At 37.4% G+C, this 22781-nt stretch overlaps 1 protein-coding gene across 2 annotated transcripts in view; it reads left to right on the plus strand.

Moving 5' to 3' along the window:
- The window catches only part of LOC121329486 (DENN domain-containing protein 2B-like), a 66363-nt gene that overhangs the window by 2807 nt on the left and 40775 nt on the right, over positions 1 to 22781 (plus strand). Inside the window, exons 1-2 of one of the 2 annotated variants that reach the window (XM_041275055.1) lie at positions 4791 to 4947; positions 20291 to 20395. In XM_041275055.1, coding sequence (XP_041130989.1) covers positions 20322 to 20395 — 74 coding nt within the window. In that variant the 5' untranslated portion in view covers positions 4791 to 4947; positions 20291 to 20321. Of the gene's footprint in view, positions 1 to 4790; positions 4948 to 20290; positions 20396 to 22781 lie in introns of those variants that run through there. The other variant, XM_041275056.1, reaches the window with a different exon arrangement.

The following is a 22781-nucleotide window of genomic DNA, read 5'->3' on the forward strand; positions in this document are numbered from 1 at the left end:
CCATGTTAAGAGTCATGTCCTAAAATATGTTCAAAATGTGTTTCCTGGACCACCATTTCTGGAAAATGTGCAGTTTGTCATATTGCTAGTCATTTACCAGCTATGTTTACAGCGTGATTGAGTTTCTTAATTATATCTGACTGAACAACTGCAAAGTGAGTTCAGGCAGCAGTCCATACTTTTGTACATAAACATACTGTGCTGTGCCAGATGGCTAGCCTTTCCAGCAGTGTGATATATATATATATATATATATATATATATATATATATATATATATATATATATATATATATACACACACACACACACACACACACACACACACACACACACACACACACACACACACACACACACACACACACAGTACCTTCTTTTTTCGCCCCAAAATGACCTCAAAATTATTTTGAATATTAAAAAATAATCTGTCAGTTTACTCCAACCTGAGTAAGAATAAAAAAGAAGAATGGGATTCCCTTTTAATTATAGCCCCACTTTATTGTGACTTACCAAATAACAAAAAACAAAACAGTGACCCTCTTTTATAACATAGGTAAGAGACTGCACAACTTGTGTTCCACCTGAGAAATAGATTACACGTGCTTGTGTCATGGCATTATGGCTCTAATGGGAGCCATGGCAATACCACCTTTGAACCCTGTTCTGTAAATACTATTATGTTGCCAAAAACATAACTTACCTTCATCATAATCTGCTTTTGTTACTGACTTCTTCTTCAAACACACTATGAGGATAGCAGAGCCTTATTTACAATTTTGAAGAAAAAAAAAACATCAAACCGATAATAACTTTTAGATTAACAACCTAATTACTGAAAAAGTTAAGATTTAGGTCGCTATTTTTTTCATTAACTTATTATTGTTTAACAGGAAACTGTCCAGCCAACTGTGTATTGAGCTTTGCATCCTAATTTGTCTGACACTGAATTTAAATTCTGCTAGACCTCAAATTATGTATCGCAGTATTTCAAACTTTTACTTTGGCAGAATTGCTTGTAATTATAATTTCAGTGCGAATTGTGTTCTGGCTTGCTCATAAGAGTTCGCAAATTACAGATTGCATAAGAATTCCTCACCTCTTAGCAAAAAGGAAGTGCTTTTGTTTTCCCTTGCAGCCAGAAAGTTCTGTGGTTAATTTTAGAGCTGTGGAGTTTAACTAACTGTGTGTGGATGTTGCTACTTGTTTAAGATTAGTCAATACTAGGCAAGTTGTTTAGAGACTTATGGGGTATAAATTAGTTTACATTTTTTCAAACATATTTCATTTTTAAACCTAAATATTAAAAGATCTCCTCATCAGCATTCATACAATGACTAATGGATAGCGTGGGTTCTGCGGTTTTGTTCAAGGATTTTGATAGTTTAGTGTGCTGTGACTGTCCTCAGGCGAACACACAGATACAATCCCACATTCTTACCAAAAGGATCATTTCATTGACCAGACCCGTGGGTAGGTGAATCATGTCAGCAGCCAGTTCTTTCCCTCACTTTTCTTGTCCACGATTTAGCTGTTTGTCTTGTTGATTGCTTCTGCTATCATCTTCGCAGAATGAAGGCGCTACCTAGAAGGCGCTGTAGAAGTTAGCTGCCTGTGGCCCCTTCAGTTTTATAGATAACGTTAACGTTAACCCGAATCGTTGTTTCAAACTTAGAGTGTAGGGCCAGAGGGCGCAAATAGAAGGTAAGTCAAAGTTCTTCTGTAGAGACTTACAAATGCATGGGATATATTCAGCAGGTGAAGTAGTATAATGGTAACTGGAGTTGATGGTTATAGACAAAAGCTGCTGCCTTGTTGGTCAACCTGCAGGCATTATTTCAGTCATTTTTTCAACTGTTTTCAATAGAAACAGTACTTGTAATGCTCTTTGAGAAGTTTATCGGCAGGTATTCAATAAATTCCATCATTAATGTGTTGATTTCAAAAGAAAAAAAGACTGTCTTTCCCTTATTTTCAATTGAGTACCAATCAATGGCAATTAAATTCTGAGTGTTTTAAAAGCTGATTTGGAAGTGCATTTTCCTCTGATCCGGGATGCTTACATTTTTACTGCCATACTGAAAATTCACTTCCAGGTAGCTTTTAAAACATCCAATGCGTACATTGATTGCCATTGATTGGTACTCAGTTGTAAAGGTGAGGGAAGGTCAGCTTGTCTTTTTTTTTTTAAATCAGCACATTCGTTAATGGATTTGTTGAACATTACCTGCTGATGTCTTTTCAAGGCAATTATGAGTACGGGACTAGTGTCAGCACACCACGATTTTCCACTATAAGGTGAAAACTGCAGTCATTATTAGATCGGTTAAACCTGTAACGTCAGGGGACAGTGTGCTTCTTCATTACAGCACAATGAATTTTAGACACTAGCTTTTCCAAAATCATAAGCTGTAAGCGGGAAAGCTTTACAGCTGTGCAGGATGAGCCAAGCTCTGGGAGGCCATTGGAGGTTAGCTTACACTGGAGCCAGATAAAATCTGGAAAAGCGAAAAACATTCCTGAGTCCAGTCTTGAGAGAAGAAAAATGACAAGCATGCTGGTACAGTATGCCATCATCTACTACTTTCTGGTACTTTCAAAGGAACACAAAAAAAAGTGAACTTTGCTAAAACCCATGTGAATAGTACAAGCTTACTGAGAGATAAATGTCTCATGTCTCAAAAGAATAAGTGATGGGTGCCTAATCTTTGGCAGTGACAATGAACTCCTCTAGGGTGTTATGAGCTTTAAGAGAGGGCTAGACCTGGCTGGAGCATGCTGCTGAGAACAGAACATTTTTCAATGATATACTCATTGTGAGCAGTGTTTCTCAACTCCAAAAGCTTGAGTCAACAGTGCGGGATTTTGTTTTTTATTTCAATAACATCATTCTGCCAGAGCCAGACACTCTTGTGTTTCACGCCAGTTAATAACTGATAGGAAAGAAGACATGTAGGTTAAATGCAGCATGCCAAACTTTTCAGTGCACACAAATACTTGCAGACTATGAGGATTTGTTTGAGCATATCAGCCAATGTTTATGACATTTATCCATTTTTATGACCACCGATGCTATTGCATTTTATAAATAGCGTGCTGGTTATTAGTTTGCATAATATGATGGGTGTGTATCAGATTTTTGTTTTCATTTTCATAAAATAAGCCCTTCCAGCTGTATACTTGCTTGGCAGAGGAAAGGCTGTCGTGAATTATAACAGCAAATTAATCACCTACCTTGCCTTAAGGCAATTTTATTTTATTTTATTGAGGTATACTAATGAAAATGTAGGAACGCAATTACCTTGTGTTGGAGCAGCTTAGCAGAAACCTATTTGGTCCCAGTTTTACCATTAGATGATAGGGTTTTATTTATGCAACAAGCTATGCATTGTCCTTGTTGTAAGATTATCAGCCCTTTGCAATCACAGAGCTGTTTTTTAAGCAATAAAACATTGAAAGTGAACTTTGTAGTGAAGGATGCTATGTTGCCTAGTTAAATTTAAACACTGTGGCATTGTTTACCCTGTGACTAAATGCAGGAATCGTTTTGACATAGTTCAGTGCTCAAGCACAGTAAACCAGTACTCTCCACTCATTTAGATTGCTGTAAATGCTTTAGGCCAGCTGTGGGACTCTACATTTTAACTGTCAAAGTAAAAAAAAAAATGTGCTTACTGCCGTGAAAATAAATCGGTTCATCTTTAGGGGTTCCAAGGCCAGCTCAACTTGAATAATTTTGTAATGCAAACAAGTCAGTTTAACAGAGTATAACATATACTGTTTGTATGTAGATATACAAAGTGCGGTGGTACCAGCAGTGGAGATAACAATTTATGTTACACATGTGACAATGAGTTGATGTCATAACCATCATTTGGCTTTCTATAGGAACAGCTCTTGTCTGTATACTGTGTGCATGGTTTAAAAAAGGGATCCTGCATGGCTCAGCATGGGATAATAATTTTTACAAAGAATTTGGGGCTCTGCACTGAGCATGTATAATAGGGCACTGGTTTGGCAGAGGATAAGGGCAGACTAAAGCAACAGGATTACAGCATGTATTTGCCTTCACACTTAGACTTGGGTCTACCAACATGCAGACGCAAAAACAGCCAAAACATTTGAAAATGTTCAGTATTATCTGGTGCATTATGGGAAGTAACTCGTTAAAACGGTAAACATAATTTTAAAAAGGTAGTCAGCTACTGTGTTATAATTATTCAAATAGACCACATAATACTGGAATAGCCTTACCCCATTATAAAAATTGACAAGCCCAGGCTTCAAACGCGACTGGAAACCCTACCCTACCTGACTCTTAGAATACCTATGCTAATTTTGCCATTCAGTAAATTGTAAAGACCTGGTTTATCAGCAGGGCACAAGCTTGTCTAAGCACCATTCATAAAGCAGAATACCGAAAAAAAAAAAATCCAAAAAAACCCGGTAGCGTTGTGGAATTGAATCCATGTCATACTTTTTTACATGTTACACTTTTACATTATATTGAAAACACAATACATGTTTTCAATATACTATAGCCCACCCCCACAGTTCTTAAAATCCCAGATACGCATTCAAACTTCTGAAACCATGGCATTTGCCTTGGGGGGGAAAAAATGAATAATGAGACTGAAGCAAGGCAAACGCAAGCTTTTCATGAAACTGCCTGCAGTATCTGTGCCTGTGTGCGTGTGAGAGGGAGAGAAAGAGAGAGAGTGAGGGGGAAAACAACATGTTACCATGGAAACTAGCCCAGCCTGCTCTGTGGATTCCCCGGGCTCATTTTTGGTTGGAAGAGGTGATGCAAGGAAGTTGTAGAGAAAGATCAGCAGGTATCTCGGCTGAAACGACTGGTTTTACAGAAGTCTAGCTAATAGGGCAGATGTTTGTCTGGGAAATACAAAACTGAGAATGGAGTGGAAAGAGAAACACTACAGCTTCCAGGTAATTAAAATCGTCATTTTTTTGTCTGCAACGTTTTTTGAGTTTGCTGTAAAAAGTTTGTCTAGCAATGAGTGCGGCAGTGCAGTTTTCAGCTTAACTTTGGCATATCTGTCAGGGATGATGTCACACAGAAACAGTTGGATTCTATTAGGCTAAACAGAAAACGTAAACATTTCTACGTTAACGTACACAGAAAACGTGACCATATTTGGCCATTTATGTGTTTGTGATCCTCTATATGTAAGAGATGCTAAGTCGTTTTTAACAATGTACAAAGTTCATAAAACGACATCTTTATGCTGTACGATTTAGTCAAAGATTTTGATGTGGTTGTCTTAGTTTATGTTAGATACACAAATTCTGGTCGTATACTTATGCTGAACGTTATCCTCGGTTTATAAAACTTTATAGTAATTTATAGTGGCATTGCTAAATAGCGGTGCACAACAGTTAAGTGGGCAAAACACGTGTTTTGTGTTAGACGGAAATCATTATGATTCTGGGAGAATTGTACACATTTTCATGAACAATAAATAAATATGTTTTTGTTGCTTTTGTTTGTTCGACACATGGAGATGTAAGCTACAGCAATTTTACCATAAAATCAATTACATGTTTGTTTGTTTATTTATTTAAAGAAAGTAGGTAACGTTATATTCTTGGCCATCACTTATCGTTTTTTTTTTTCATTTAATTTATTATTTATTATTTATTATTATTATTATTATTATTATTATTATTATCTGTCTTTTAGAGAAAGTAATAGATAATGTTGTGTATTATGTATTGTGCCTTACCTTAGGTAACGTTTAAGTTTGCAACAAATTGTACAATTAAATTGTGATTGTATAACATTTTCAATCTTTTATTGCATGCAATAAAATATTGCACAATTTTGCAAACAATACAATTCCAAACTGCTTAATGAAGTCATGACATTTGAAAATCATACAGTGTGAGGTTACATATGGTAGAAAGTAAGGGAAATTATTATGCAGGCCTATGGTTAATGTGAGCAGAGTAATTTTCATTCTTTACACTCCTCAGTGGAATAGCTAGCAGGCTGAGCAGCCCTGTGTTTTTTCTTGAACTTTCTAAACAGTGTGTCTTTTGTATTCTATCTGACAATGGCCTTGCCTTCTGATTGGCTTGCCTTTGTCTGACAGCTGAAAGTCAGGGAAGAAGGCTGCATGTTTCCCTGCTTGTTTCCCAAAACGGTGTAACAGGAGAGCACCTGAGATGCTTTCTCTCTGGTATAGGCTGGACTTTAGTCTATGTTGAGGGTATATCTGCCCTTTATACATTCCTTTTAATAAAAATGTTTTGTACACTTTTCACAAAGGGTTTTTAAGCACTGTTTGAACCGTGTTTTCAAAAGCATTCCTAAATTAATACAACATTTGTTATAGAACTATTAAGAAGCAATAATTTAATTTATATACAATCAGACAAAAAACAAAAAAAAACCTCACTGGGTTATAAAATGTCATTAATTTATAATGAGTCTCAGTAGCCTGATTACATTACTTTGGGGGCATCAGTGGTACACACCAAAGGTGTTTTGAATGATTGATTTATTGATTGGGAAATACTTGTTAGTGCGTGACCAGGGTGTTTTGTAACTTGAGGAGTTTTTACAGTGAGCACATGTAGGGCCAAAGAAGGGAGATTGCACTCCAGGGACAATAAATACAAATAGGCCTTTATTCATATGAAGCTTCCAGCAGCCTGAGGCTACATATTTCAAACATAATGAATGGTTTAGAGACTAGAGACATTTTAACACAACCCCCTTGCCTTTTTAGGTTCTTTTGTTGTTGCTTCAGTATTTAGCTAGATTCACATTCGCTGTTGAATGCCATGCCATTGTCTTTGATTTCCTCATTCCAGAAAGTCATGGGAGACTATGACCTTTGAACTCTGCTAGATTCACATGGTACCAAACACAGGGAGTGAAGCTAAAGCAGCTGAAATCCAAAGCAGTAGAACTCTCAGAATGATCAAAACATCGTAAAAAACCATGTGCAGTATGTCCCATAAACAGGCCCATACAGTTGATGTTCTCGTCACAAATGGTTTCAGTTCTGTGGTTTACCATAACCATACAGCTCTGTTGTGTAACAGTATTTTTCTCTACCTTGACAGGCTACAGTATGGAGAAAGAATGAGCAGGTCTCAACAGTGAAGCACTGCTGTGTAATTGTTTGATAATCATTGCTGTGTTTTTTTTTTTTTTTTTTACAAATAACGCACACCTTACATATTAAGATAATCTTCACAATACAAGCATGCATTGTTAAATATGATGATGTCAAAGCTTATAAGCTTGCAATACACAGCAGTGAGCAATTTTGCTTTTAGGGTATAGTATGGGCTGTATAGTATAGATTCTAAAGTTTCATTAGCTTAGAGGGCATACTTGTGGGATAACGGCCCACTCTGCTCTGGAATTGGCTAAGATAATCCAAAATCCACGTCCATGTTGTAGCAAAAGATGCAAGCTATTGTAGATGTACTGGATCTTGCTGGAACAGGTATTTTAAATTGATACTGGTTGACTATATTTTACCGTAATGTAAAAACTAAGGAACTCAGCAAAGGAATTTCACATAATATAAACTGTAGCAGTATTTCTAGACTACGCCTACAATATAGATTATGAGACAGGTGTGTGCCCTTCCCATTAGTACATGATGTATTTAGTAAATTACATTTACCAGGGCATTTCAGTGATACTGCACATTAAAGCACAACGGTTCACATGTACAAGGTGTCAGACAGTCCAGGTGTGTGTGCTTGTGTATTGTAAGTTTTCATAGCCTTGTGTAAACTTTGAATGTGAAATAAATAAAATGCGTCTTTTTGGTATTGCAATCCTTTGACCTGAGTTGGAGACCCAGCTACTGTAGGAATGCTCACGGAAGTAGATCATGTTTTGATGACCCACCTCCTTCATCCTTGTCTAGCAGTATAAATTGGTACATCTCTTGGCCCTGCTTTATGGCAAGTCTGAATGCACCAATTGCATTACTTTGTTTTCCTTTACTTTTTCCTAAGATCACTAAAATGTCCACAAGTTCACAACACAGTAAGACAAGACACAGCAGTATTTTCATGTGACAACAAATTGCAGCTTAAACATCCCAACAATTTTTCATTTTTCTCTACTGACCTCTGCTATCTTGACATATTATAATTACTGCTGGTGAGGGTGAACTACAGTACTTCACATTTTAAATAGGATTTACGGCAGCTAATATACGATTTTATACAGAATGGATGATCATGTCTTTATGTAGTATATTTGTCATATTTTATATTAGCCATATGTTATATGATTACAAATACATATTTGTATTGTGTTATATGCTTTTGTTTCTTGTAGACTGGGAGAATTTAGTGCATGCATGAAGTGAAACATATTCTGTATGCTTTGAAATGGCTTGTTTTATCCTGTTACGGTATTCATTTGCTACAGTTTATCAAGGAAAGCAACAATTTCTGCTTGCTTATTATCTATTTAAAAATGTAAAGAGCAAAGAAGTAAAAATGTTCAGGAAAAATGACTCAAATGAGTTCCATCTGGGCTGGGAAAGCACTGCTCAGCCTGAAAGGAGTGAGTAGGGGCAGCTGCTGTGTATGGGGTGGCAGGGTCAGAGAGAGCTGCTCTTTCAAAGGACTTCAGGACTCAGAAAGGGACTCCACAGGAAATGTATTGAGGAATTCAGCAGTCGAATTAAACACCTTCCACTATGGTGAGTGGACATGGAATGTGTGGGCATTGCAAAAGCTTACAGAAAGAGCCTCTTTAAAATGACTCGATATAGCTGGGATGATTCTTTTACTTTTTGAAGGATAAATATTTTGGGGTGGTATTAATCAATTGAAATCCATGGACTAGTAATATAAATAATGCCAGTGATTAGGTTATTTGGTAACGTCTCATGATCGTTTGTAAAGTCTGGAAAATGTTGAGATTTACGTTTCAAGCTATGCTTCTCCTTTTGCTGTGAACGAGTTCCATGGTGGTTTTAAAACATTATACTGTTCTGCTGTACTCGTGCTGACCAGCAGAAAACAGTCTGATCTGGCTGCCAGTGGAAGCTGCAGCTTTACACAAAGGTAATAAATATAACAGACAAGAGACATAATTTGCATCGCACATGTATTTTTTCAACTTTTTATTTTGTGTCCAAGTTTGATTCCATTCTTTTTATTTTTATTTTTATTTGGGGGGTATTTATGTATCAGTCTTGGAAACCAGATTAAAATTTACCTTCTGCTGCTAAAATATTGGGCTCCCTGTTGTGCTTTTTGAAATGTAGTTGGGTTACTACTGGGCTGTACATTGTTTCTTCTGTTTTTATACTTTGCACAAGTTTGTTTTACTGTATTCATTGGAATTAAAAGGAATTATGCAACCTTTCAGCGTGACTCAGCTGGAATCTGTAAATAAGTGGTGAAGATTCATGGTTATTGTAAACCCACTGAATTGGTTGAGCTTATTAAACAGGAAGAAATGTTTTCACAAAAATATGTTGGGGATTCTGTTTTTGTAGCATGTTTATAGAGAAAAGATCCTCAGAATGGGAGAGGGATATAGAAAAGCACTCTTCTGATAAGAGAACTATTTAGGAAATGATATCCAGATAAGAAGGTTACAAAGCTAAACAACATGTGGGACTTTCACATGACACACATTATGAACCAGTTTGTTCCAAAGGATTTGTGTTCAGTATAAAATTTGCCTTTGCCAATTTAAAGAGGGGTATAGTTGACAATTTCTGTGCATTGGTACTCACCAAATGCAACAATATTAATAATTAAAAGACCTTTGTTGGTTTTGTATTTAGAAATCCTGCAATACTTTATCTAGTTTAGAAGGGCAATATTCATATTGCTGTACAGAACAAAATTGTAAAGGGTCATTTTGTCACATTCATTCCATTCTGAAGGATTTACAGCTGCCTATGGCTTACTTTCATTTTGTTCTGCATTAAAAAGTGATTGATGTTACCAAAATGTGGCACATAGTATATCACACAAAGGAATCAAATGGTTACATCATAGTGTCTGTTACAATCCCAATGGGAGATCAGTGTACAGTATTGCTGATGCATGCAAGTAAGTCTTTTTGCACGTAGGGTTCTGTTTGTCAAGGCTGGACTGCAGTTTCCCAGAGGATTTTACCTTGAAATGGTGAAATAACATCCATCAAGTGAACGAAGGGTCAAACTTAAACATTTAAGTAAAAACATTCTAATTGGATTTCCAAGGGGATGGTCCCCTAGCTGAGTTGTGGCACTAAAGTAAAAATACCATTAACAATGTGCAAAGAAGTCCTATTTACCTGAAAGAAAGGCCATGGGTGTTTTAAATGCAGCCCTGAAGGCTGTGTGTTACCATTGTTATGCAAAAGGAATGCTGTGATTTGTTAAAACATAAAAGGGGGCTTAAAGCATTATGAACTTCAAAAATAAGATAACAATCAAAAACTTGGAGAATGCCGAACAGAGTGGAGTGGGGCAGCTCTATGGCTGCCCTGAGCTGTGAAGCAATGCGTGCTGGTTTTAATCAAGCAGTCGCTCAGCACTTGGGTTGAGTTTGAAGCCGATGTGCCAGTGGCTGCTGCTTTCCGTTCCTTTAGAGTGTTTGGCCGATGGATTGGCCTTCAGTCTGTTTTTTATTAGAGTTTTGTAATGAAGGAGCTGATTAATCGAAACACGACTGGAAGTTAGCTTTACAGAGAAGCTTTTTTTTTTTTTTTTTTTTTTTTTTTTTTTCAATTTCTAATTAAAGCCAAAGTAAAAGGTTAGACACTAACAGCAACACAAAACACAAGCTGGATATTCAAAAATGGAAAATCCAGTATTAATCAATAAAAATCTGTAACAGTTTGTTAACAATAATCTACATTACAGGGTAATAAGTGGTACTGTAACGCTGAATAATGCATAAACCTTATTTGTGCTCATATGAACAAACTAAGTGAGTGTTACCTATTAATATTATCCTATTACAAGGTCCAAAAGCATTCTCCAAACAAGGCAGGTGGAAACTTGTAGTGATTTAATTTTTGTCAAATGCCAACATGGTGCAGTAATGTTGGAAAGACTTACTGTAAAAACTTTTGTATAAGTCTATTTTCTAGCTATTTTTAAGGGGTCCTAAAAAGGAGGAGTGACTTATACACCGATGTGACCTATAGGCTTTTTCCTGATATTGTTGTCTTAAAAAAATAGGTGGGGGTGGGGGGGGGGGGGGGGGGGGTGGGGGGGGGGGGGGGGGGGGGGGGGGGGGGGGGGGGGGGGGGTGTGGGGGGGGGGGGGGAGGGGGGGGGGGGGGGGGGGGGGGGGGGGGGGCGGGTGGGGGGGGGGGGGGGGGGGGGGGGGGTGGGGGGGGGGGGTGGGGGGTGCGTGGTGTTTGTGACTGTTTTTACTGGACAAAAATGACATGTATGATAATCTACTGACATATGTCATTCACCAACTAGGTCCTGTTTTAGACTTGTACAAAATCTTACATAGGTTTAGAAGAGAGCAGATTGTACGTGCAGTAGAACAAACATACAAACATTACTGTACGTGATGAAAGCCTGAATCGTGTTTATGAGGTTGTATGTTTGGAGTTTATTAGTATCTAGTAACGTCCAGCTGCTGCATGTACTGTATAAAGATATTCATATTTGCAATTACTAAGACACATACACATGAAAGCAGCACTGCGTTTTATTAAAAAAATAAATCTAAATTCGGAACCTGTTGAATACAGTACATACAAAAACAATCTGCTCAAGGTTTCCAGCACGTCTAGAGATTATTCCATCGCTATAGATACTATTCATGTAGTTCTATTCAAGTTCTATTCAAGTTCTGCCAGTTTAATGCCAGTTCCATGCACAATCATTTTCAATGTGTCGTCATACTGACATGTTTACAAACAGCTACAGCATTACATGTATTTGGGATGCTTAACAAGACATGTGGTTCTATGCTATGCATCTATAACTATAAGTCTAAATGAAAGTGAGGCCTGCATTACAATTAAATTGAATTGAATTACTCCTTTAAAAAATATCCTGAAGTGACCTCCCCAGCATATGGAGATATTATTAAATGTGTGGCTTAGTCTTCATGTTACTATAAGTAATGTTGTTGAAGCTGACACCCTGGGATCCTTCAAGAAGCTGCTTGATGAGATTCTGGGATCAATAAGCTACTAATAACCAAACAAGCAAGATGGGCCGAATGGCCTCCTCTCGTTTGTAAACTTTCTTATGTTCTTATGTTCTTATGTTCTTATGTTCTTATGTATACACATTTATACAGGTAAGTAGCACTCATAAGTCATTATTATTATTATTATTATTATTATTATTTTTATTAAGCAGACACTTTTATCCAAAGTGACTTACAGAAATTAAACATCATATAAAATAATTAAAAAAAAAAAAAAAAAAAAGTTTCATATAAGAAGGAAAAATAAAATAGAAAAATAAAAATAAGGATACGGAGAGAAATGGCCGATGAAAAGACACAGCAGACACATAAAAGCAAATGAAGAATTGTAAACATTTAAAACGCACAGCAAACGAATTAATAAAATAACACAACACATAGCAACACAGAAACAATGCAGAGCAGCCCCTGTCCTTTCCCGGGGTTCTTACACGATTGCTGTACACTCTGCTGCTCACACCGGCAGGGGAGATGAGTTGGCAGTAAACCTTAATCAGAGACAACAGCAACAGGTGTGTGACGGACGCAGATAAAACAACAAAGCCATGACATGAACATGACATAAAACATGACACGCAGAGAACACTTGCAATGGTGTTTGAATAAGAAAAGTGTAAACAAAACACTCTTGCCACCCGTTACTACAGCCCCAAAACAGAGCCAGAATCTTTTCTATGCTGTGACACGCAGAGAACACTGCATTGACGTACGTGGTCACCCATTTAGAATGGACATTCTTATCCCACAGCTGTAGATAAATATATCATGGAGGAGTTTGTGTGCCTCAATAAGGCCTCTTTATCTAATATGTCTTACTCACAGTTGTAAAGTGTTATTGATGACAGTGCCTAATTGCTTCCATGTAATTGCAGACTGTCAAAAGGAAAGATGTGTTATTGTTCAGTAATTCAACATTTATAAGCAGCACGGTGACAGGGTGAATGCTCGGCCTGCTTATTTTATATGAATGGCTAAACAATTTAAAATAGAAAAATGGAACAATGCATTGAAATTGTGGTACCAGTAGCATATTCATTCAAAACCACTGACATTTTTGAAGGAAGACTTTGTTTACATACAGTGCGTACAGTAAGCCAAGAAAAAATACCTGGGGCAATTGCTACAGAAATTTACATTAGGTTTGTTTTTTTAAGCTAGAAAGTAGACCCTACAACAGTAGATCACAAATATTAGAATTGAATGCTCATTTTGTGTCTTACCACACACTTTTCTCAATAAACTGAATATTAAAAATATCTAAGGTTTTAAAATCTACTTTACTGCCCCCTTTTTTTTAGCTTCAGTACATTTTTCACTGTTCCCTTTATTATGCAGTTGAACTTTTCATACAGAATCTTAAAAAACAAGGATCTGTTGTTAACTTTGCTATACTTGGAACCATTTCCTGATTATTTTAGTATGGGGATTGATTGAGGAAGATAAATGGCTTCTTTTATCATTCCTGTATGGAACATTAGTTTTGCCCTTTGCATCTGTCACTATTAAAAATGACAAGGTCAGGGATCTTGTCTATTATTTTGACTTCTGAACATTCCATACTGTGTCAAACACATGTGGGCTACTATATATTGGCCTGCCACTTTGAGATAAAGAGAGAAACCGTAGCTTGTTAGTAATGATGTTGTCAAGGCTGTGATATATTAGGAACTTTTCATTGAGTGTCCTTGCTGTAACAGTGGGGTCTGCTAATGACTTGGGGAAGGTGTTATCAGCTTCAGAGAGAGATACTGTAGAAGGCAATGTAGCAGCACTTTTTAATTAGAACAAAATTGTAGGATTTAGAAAAGTATTAAAGGGATACTTTACTGTAGATCAGTCATTTTTTGCATGTTTAATATCCAATTAAGTGTGATTGGTATGGTTCTGTAATGCTGTTTTTTAAAAAGCTAATTGTTTGCCATGCTGATTAGCTATTCTAGCAAAATCCTTCTGAAAAGACTGCTCGTGGCTGATTGTGGAGTGAAGTGTGGAAACATGCCAGTGTTGCACATGTTTCAGTGCACAATCCTTCACCTGTCATTAAACAATGATATTTATGCTTTCTAACCTGGAATAGTTTGTAAGCATACTATAGTGATTCCTAATCAGAAATGGTGAGAGTCATACATCATACACACACAATCATACAGAGCACACATATTAAACAGTTAAGAAAAGAAATGTGACTAAAATGTAGGTGCTGTAAACTTATGTACTGTATAATTAGGAAAACAGAAAACTTAAACATAGAAAAACCAATGCAAAAGTAAAATGGTGAAACACATTTCATTCGATTCTTTGGTGGACACAGTTAGGCCACCTCATCAAAAATGTAAAGTATCTTGCCCCTTTCAGGCTGTTCTGTACCACATGTTCCACCTGTTTGAAATCTTGCTCATAGACTTATACAGTACCATCACACATTGTTTACACATGATACCAATATTCCCGTTGGTTACGCCCGCTGTTTAAACTGTTTCTGATTCAGGGAGAGATTGAGCTGTCTTGCATTCTAGCAGCTAATACTATCAAGTGGTTGAGTCTATTTGGCTGATGCAAGGCATAGGGAATGCAGTCATTACAATGGCAATACATGGTGCTGTACTTTGGGGCAATGGCAGCGATAGGGCTGCTACAGTGGTATGAGTTATCAATGGTAAAATAATAATAGGAGGCAATACATGCTTCTAATCCATTGCAGCACCAGTGTTTTACTGCAATATGTGTTTCACATCAGTTGTCCATAAAGGGCCTTATACTGTGGCTACAGTCAAGTTATTATAAAATATTTCTGTTGTTTTCCAATGTTGGTCAATGATTTACAACCTTCAAATGAAGCAGCAGTTATTACATGACTCGGAATGGCTTAGTCACACAATGGGATGGACAGAGAGGGAGTGTCCCTAAGTTCTACAGAATCTTGCCCGTGTTTACACCTAGGCGTGACATTCTTTGTCAAACAGGAATACTTTAAAGCTCTCAGCTTTAGAGACTTGAAAACTTCAAAACCCCTACAGCTTCTCAGATTTCATTTCTTTTGTGAATGGTACCTTGTGTGTACTGCTAGAGTTTGCATTCCAGTATGCCCTGTTGTAAGAGGGAGATGAACTGTAGATTGAGAGGTAGTGCTAAGACTGTACAGTACAGTAATCACAAGCTGGATTCAGAGACAGTATTCTGCACGATAAGGCTGTGAAGTAGTTTGTTTCCTGGTGGCCCTCTTTATATTAGAGGATAAGGTTCCCAGCCCACCCCCTCGGACCTATGCATTTTCTTTTTAAAACTGCAAAAAAAAAAAAAAGACCCATAAAATGATGCTGAATTCCAGAGGTAGTAGGCTTTAAAAAAAAAAAAAAAAAACAGTAAAAATTATAATAAGTTTGAAAAGATGCAGACCTAATCTAGACCATAGCTCGAGAAGCTCTGGATGTGCCAGCACACATTGCCTTTTTATTTGATTGATTTGAGGTACAGTAATTATGTGCATCACAAGATGAAATATGACTTGCTTCCAGGATTCTGGATTGGAAGGTTAATATCCCAAGCCAATACTGTTGGGAGGTACAGTATATATAAAAATGTGTTTCTGATTAGTGCTAGTCACATGATTTTTCCATAGAAAATAAAACAGAATCAGGCCACTCACAATTGGCTGATTTCAGGTTATATCTTGGAACGTGTCTCAATCAGAACTTGGCTAGGGTTCAGGCTGATATAAACATATACTTCAGAAAAGCAGAAATATTTCCATTAGTATCCATGTTTTGTTTGAATTGTTCCCTGGATTGCTTTAGGTAAGGCTAAGAGCTTTCAACCTGTTAGGAGCTGTGTAACATGGGTCAGCATTAAAGGCTGCACTTGCTTATCTGTCCTTAGTGGGAAAAATAACAGTGGAAAAACACGCAAAAGGTTTTAAACGTACTGGGGAGCCTGCAGGGTGATTACTGAGGGATGTTGTTGTCTGTGTGTGGATAAATCTATTATATTGACACAGAATTTTGTATTTGTCAAAAAACAGGAAACTGTCTAGTACGGTATTTCCACCACACTACAGATGACCTCACAAGTTTGGTTTCTTGTGTTGCACAAGTTCCAGTTCAGAGATGCTTGTCGTGATTTGTCCAATGTCAGACTTGCTAGCTGGGCAGAAATGTTATAGTGATCCACTTTATGATAGATTTTCAAGCACCTTTTATCAAAAAGTGCTCTCCTTCATTGCAGGATCAGTGGTGAACTGTACATGTACTGTAGGCACTGTCCATATTCTTTCTATAAATTGGTAGTTTGCATTTTACAACAGACTACACAGTATGTCGAGTTGTGCATCATATCCCAGTGTGTCTTTTTTCTCGTTCAAGTGTATCACTGTTCATTGATGCACAATAGATTCCTCGACCCCAGCGGTAGACCTTGTGATTTTACTCTTTCTGGAGGAGCTTTTGCAAATATTGCAGTCGAGCAGTCTGTTCTTCATATACTCACAATACATAATTTACCCCGGTACAGTACATGTGGAATGCTATGAGTCTGTGACGTTATACATGCTTTAGTTTCCATTTAACGGAAAGTGAGCTGAAATTCCACCCGATGTTAGTGTTAATCTGAAGCCCCCGAGACCTGCCGCACAGCCTCTCCTTCCTTCAGTGCGAACACTGCAGAGGACTAGCTTCTCACTGAGATCATTCCTGCATTTGATTCTTTTGCAGCTTTTATCTTGTAGCTTTCCTTTCATTTTGAGAAGCTGCATAAGGTCTTACACCTTTTTTAAAATACCTTTTTAAAGGATGTAGTCCTATTGGATACATTGCCGGCTTGCCAGCCTGGCTGCAAGTGCTTTTACTCGGTCCAGACTGTCCTGGCTAGGACTCAAACCCACAACCTCCTACTCCTGCCACCTAAGCTAACCACTAAATCTTTTGATTGGTAAAATAATAAAACTGAAATCATGGTTCATGTACTGCCAATTGCTGGCCGGCATATAAGTTTGACTTTTCAAGGGAAATATTTCAGGGGGAGATACAGCAGAAAGGACAGTGTGAAGAAGTTGCTGCTGAGAAGAGGCTTCTTGTAAAATATTCCTCTGTGATCAAAGAGTTCATTCCATGCAAAGTCAAACCTTTTTTATAAGACGTTTATTTATTTAGGGAGGCTGACCTGGGCTATGTACTAGACACAACTTGACCCCCACATCCCAGAAGTGATGCAAATTACTACTAAGAATCTGAAAGAGTAAAAACCACAGGACTACGAAACTCCCTACTCTGGAGTGAAACGAAGATCTATGTTCTAGTAGCCCTCTCTAACAGGAAATAGCTGACAGGAGGAATGCTGGCTGTCTCCTCCAGCTGTCTTCATGGTGATCTGCAGGCAGACTGGAGCTCAGCGCTTGCTTGCCAGGCTTTTCAGACAACAGCTTCCTGTAAACAATCATCTGTTCTAGTGTCCTCCTTCGAGATTGTATTATGATTTACACTATTATGTGACTACTAATCTTTCCAAACTGAAATGTATTTGCTGAACGCTCATGTTCCTGTTTAATTGAGGTGTTACAGTGCATGCTGGAGGATGAATAAATCTGGCAAATACATGTAGAGTACTTCTAAAGCGTGCCTTTTTTGACACTTTCCCACATTAGTTTGTTTGTGTTTGTTGATTTTTATAGATATGCATTTGTGTAGATGGATTCCAGGCTTTGCAAGCAGCAGATTTAGAGCCTGATGATTAAAAGACGACTGAGTTGATGAAAATGCTGCATTTCGAAATGATGAATAACGTGGATGTTAGCCAAAAAAAAAAGCTTCCATGTGTGTTTTTTTCTTTTTGTTTGAAGGATTTTGTGGAGCACTTTCAGACAATAAAAATGTTTGCTGTGTTTTAAATAACCTGAAAAAAATGACCTGGAATTGAAAATGCATATCTTTCTCTATTGATTTAAGTACCCATTTTGGACAATGCTACATTGATTCATGAGGAAATAAATCTCTTGTGTGTGTTTGTGTGTATATATATATATATATATATATATATATATATCATAAATTCTGTATTCAACATGAATGTAATTATGTTCCTTCTAATGGATGAAAAAAGTAGAAATATCATGGTATCACTACTTCAGTACACTTAACAGTACTTGCAGCACTAGAGTACTTGTATAGCAGTCTATAACTACACAGTGTCATGTATAGATTTCAGAATATGTCTCTTGGAACACTTTCTGGCACTTGTTTTTTTATATATCTCAAGGCAGCCATACCCAGGCTGTTGTACCTCTGGAGGTACAATAAGGACTACAGTATTGTAGATCAAGCCTGTCAGAACACAAATCTACAAGAAACCCAAACTATACTTAAAAGGTTTGTGACATACTACTGTGTATGGTATGGCAGCGAGCGACTGCCATTATAAACATTATAAACACATACAGCATTGCTTTACGGATTTGTTTTACAGTATGAAGGTCAAACTCAGTAGTAGGTGGCACTGTGGGTCTTTTTTCAAAATGCAAAAGAACAATAAACAAAAAAAAATGTGTTGAAAAAGGCCCATGAGTGTATAAACCATGTTATGACTAATTTATCATCCCTAGAACTTGTTTGCATTCTGAATTGCCCGGTCAGGTTATAAAGGGAAGGGCTCTCATAATATTTAGTTTAAGCTTTGTGGGTTCTGAACATTGAAACCACAACTCTCCAGCGGAGCTTGTAAAACTAATATCTGCAATAAAAACACAGTGAGCCGTTTGCTAGGTACACACATTGATGGGAAAAAATAATCTTCTTGTAATGAGCCAGGAGGCTGACCTTGTTAATCTTGGCAACTGCTTCCAAACAGTATAGGATACGCACAAGCATTCTGCATTTACTGGAAAGGTTGCTTCCTCCTATTATATAGAAAATATGCATCTCCTCTATAATTTAAAATGAATAATAAGTGTTTTGCATTAATTAGTAATCATTTTAAGTAGCAGCGTGTTTAACAATGCTACTGTACTGTAGGGTTCACGATGTGCACCATTTATTCATTTTTAGTTCTACAGTATTTACTGTTAGTTAATTGGATTTACCACACTAGATTATATTTAAAATAAAAAAAATAAACAAAAGTAGGGCTCTTTGTGGAAACTAATACAGTGTCTAACAGGGCATGTGTGTCTCGTTAGGGTACTTTTGTATCTAAAGCATATTCCCTTTGATCCTACTTTATTGATCTAGATACTGTACAGAGAGGCTCTTTCAGTCCATTCCAAACCAGTTTCAAGGATCTTCAGTACTTAACTGAACACCTGCGCTCAATCAAGCAATTAAATACCTGGCTGAAACAAGGCTCTGCACGTCTCAAGTCAACAAGATAGCACAATGTTGAAGCAAAGTCCCGCAGCCACAAGTCAGGATGTAAACGATGGAGTATCTAAATACTGCTGTTATGTATAGTATCTGGTGTTACACAGTACATACTGTACTTCCATCCCTTTTTGGAGGTTAATTAAATCACATATTAAGATAGGGCCCCTTGGCTGGTACTGTATGTACTGTGTGCAGACCTTGATGTCAGCCTTATTTATCATTTAAATTGCATAAATTAAATGTAAAAAGACAAGAGCAAACTTTTAATTATTTATGACACATGTATTTTATGTAAATTTTATTTCCAATCCATTTTTGGGACGAGCAGCCATTTTTAAAATGTGAGGGCTAAGCTGTGGTTTATTGTTATGTGCTTTCCAAAAATAAAGGGGGGGGGGGCTCAGACTCATTCATTAAAAATATACTTAGTGTACATTATAAAACGGGTGATCAAAAGATCATCAGTGCCCTGCTTTGAGATCTTATTCATACATTTAAAAGGTTGTCTCTTTAAACTACCTTGTACAGTACTGTCCAATTGTGAATGTACTGTAATGACTGTTAGAAATTTGGCTGTTGTTAGTATATTTTTGTTAGAAGGTGCACCACTGTTTTTTTTCTATTTTACTGAGACAACTCCTCCGCACTTCTCTATAGGGTTGTGTTAAGGGGGCTAGCAAGACAGCTACTGACTTGAACAGTGTCAAGAGACAGTGTACAGTTAGTTCATTACAATCAGTTGTACACTCATTCTTCCAGGTGACCAGGAGTGCTGAGGGCAGAGGTGACAATGACTGCCAACAAGAATGCCAAAGTGTCTCCTCGAGCAGGAGGGAATAAAGCACCGCGGGACATCCCAGACAGGTTAGTGATGGGTGACCAGTGAGGGAGATGCTAATGAAGATCTGAGGGGCCCTTTTAATATGTACTGTAAGACTGGTAAGGCCTCTACAGCAAAATCCAATTTGTTCCTGTGACAGGGATGGTTGAGTGGTGACGTCAGGCTTGAGAGACACATAGACAAAGGATTGCAGTTGTAAAAATAAATTTAAAAGGATTTAACAAAAGCACTTTGATCATAGAGTGAAAATAAAAGTTTAAATAAAACAAATCACAAACACAAAAACCATATAGGTCAGGCTGAGTAATCGCCTTCACTGCTCCTTGCTCTCTTGCTCGTTCCCTCTCTCCTCCAAACAACCCACCCTGAGCAGTGAGAACTGCAGGCTTTTATGTTTGTGACCAAGGGATTAACTAGCTATCAATTATCTGGTAATCCCTCGGCCACATTTTGCACGGGTTTTCTGTTTACTACTGGCAGACGATGAGCTGCCAACGTCGCCTGTGTCAGAACACATTTAACAATAACAAAATAAAAATGCACGGCTACACCGTCATATTTAAAAATACATAAATTATAATAACAAAACACACTAAACACAGGGGCGGCGGGGTAAAATAATTAAATAAACAGTAATTTTAAAATCATAATACGAAACAATTACATTTTACAGCAGGGCTTTGCCCTTCCAAACATGTTTGGATGGAAAACGTTTGTTTCTGGGAATTTGTGCCGTGGACTAGAGAATATGTGCATTTACCAAACAGTTTATAAGAATCTGGGGATAAACGCATGCATGAATAACCACATATTTGGCATTCAATACTGTATACTTTCAGCTACTGTGCAGTACCTGTCAGTTTTGTTGATCTTGTTATTAACCTGATCATGTGATCAGGTTTTAGGATTTTGTTGGGATTTCCATGAGGTATTTTGTTTTACTGTGTTCTCAATGTGGACCATGGTTACAGTATGAAATTCAGGTCAGTGAAAGTCACCTCATTTAAACTGGAAATACTCTATAAAGCAGTGATCACTCCTGTCCGGTGCTGTCGGTGCTTAGTCTCTGTACGGCAATTACATTGACTGCAGAGTTCATAACAGTGGCAGGTTGGAATTGAGTGCTGTCATTTTGATATCGTTCTACTTGATCGCAGTGCAAATGAAAGACGACACTGCCGTGCTCAGGAAGAAAAAATATGAGGAAATTAAAATTGAATTAGTAGAAGTAGAACAACAGAAAAAGTATTCTCTGCTCCTAGTCTTTATAGCTGTGGCTCAGAGATAACTGCATATATATTACCACATGTACTACAGTACAACTTGAATTACACACAGGATCCATTAAATTCCTTCCATTTCTAGTCTAGTATCTTTGCTTGTCTAGTACAGTACTTTGCTACACTTTCCTTGAGTAGTAAACTTAAAGGGGTTAACCAAAAAATAATGAAAATACAAATACACATTACAACCCCCCCCCCCCCCCCCTTCCCCCCCCCCCCTTTGTGTGTGTGTGTGTTTATTTATTTTAGCTGATAATAGATTATTAACAGGAGACCACTAATTAAACCCAGGGTTTCAGTAAAGATCACTTTATGGCCAGTAAGTGTCTGTCAGGGGGATTGAAAGGATGCTACTGAATAAGGAGACATTCAGCTTTGAAGTGATTGAGTTCAGTTTTCTTAACAGAAGCACAGTTGTTTAGTTTGAGCGTAGATTCACCAAGGTTGTGGTAGAGCCATGAGAGTGGTGGAGAACCTTTCTGTGTTTGAGAATTCTGATTGCTTTTTTGTTCTTCATACATAGAAAGTGTTCTACAGTAGTTAGTTGTATATTTGCATCAGAGTAGCCCAGCTGAAATGTGTTTCTTCAGCTGTCTCTTCCCCTGTTCCTTTTATCCTGTGGAGAGAATTACTGTTACTTGTGTAGGGTTATAAAACATCTTAAATCTGGAAGGGTAGGTTGTTGAATGAGCAATTCCCACAGATGTTCTAAGTTGCACACTAGCAAAGTGATATGATTTACATTTATCTTGCAGTTATCTTGAGAAACTTCCAATACAGTATTGCATATGCAACATTTATAATAATGTTATACTATATTCAATTCTCAACTCAGTGTAATTAGTTTTTCTGTAACACACTTATTACTTCGAGTGACTAAACACAGTACCATTTTCAATTCAAATAATATTTCTGTCTTTCAGAAATGTAGTTTTGCTGTGGACAATACCCTTACCTACAGCTTCACTGCTTCTGTCTTTGCAAAGATGCTGTAACACATTTACTGTATTGCACATTCAGCTTCATCACTGTAGCCAAGCTAGATTTTGAAATATGTATCCAAGCCATTCCAAAGCTTTTGATAAGTTTGAACATGATTCTTTGTTTTCAGTCATTGAAGTTAAAG

Source organism: Polyodon spathula, chromosome 17 (genome assembly GCF_017654505.1).
Source record: "Polyodon spathula isolate WHYD16114869_AA chromosome 17, ASM1765450v1, whole genome shotgun sequence".
Classification (NCBI taxonomy): domain Eukaryota; kingdom Metazoa; phylum Chordata; class Actinopteri; order Acipenseriformes; family Polyodontidae; genus Polyodon; species Polyodon spathula.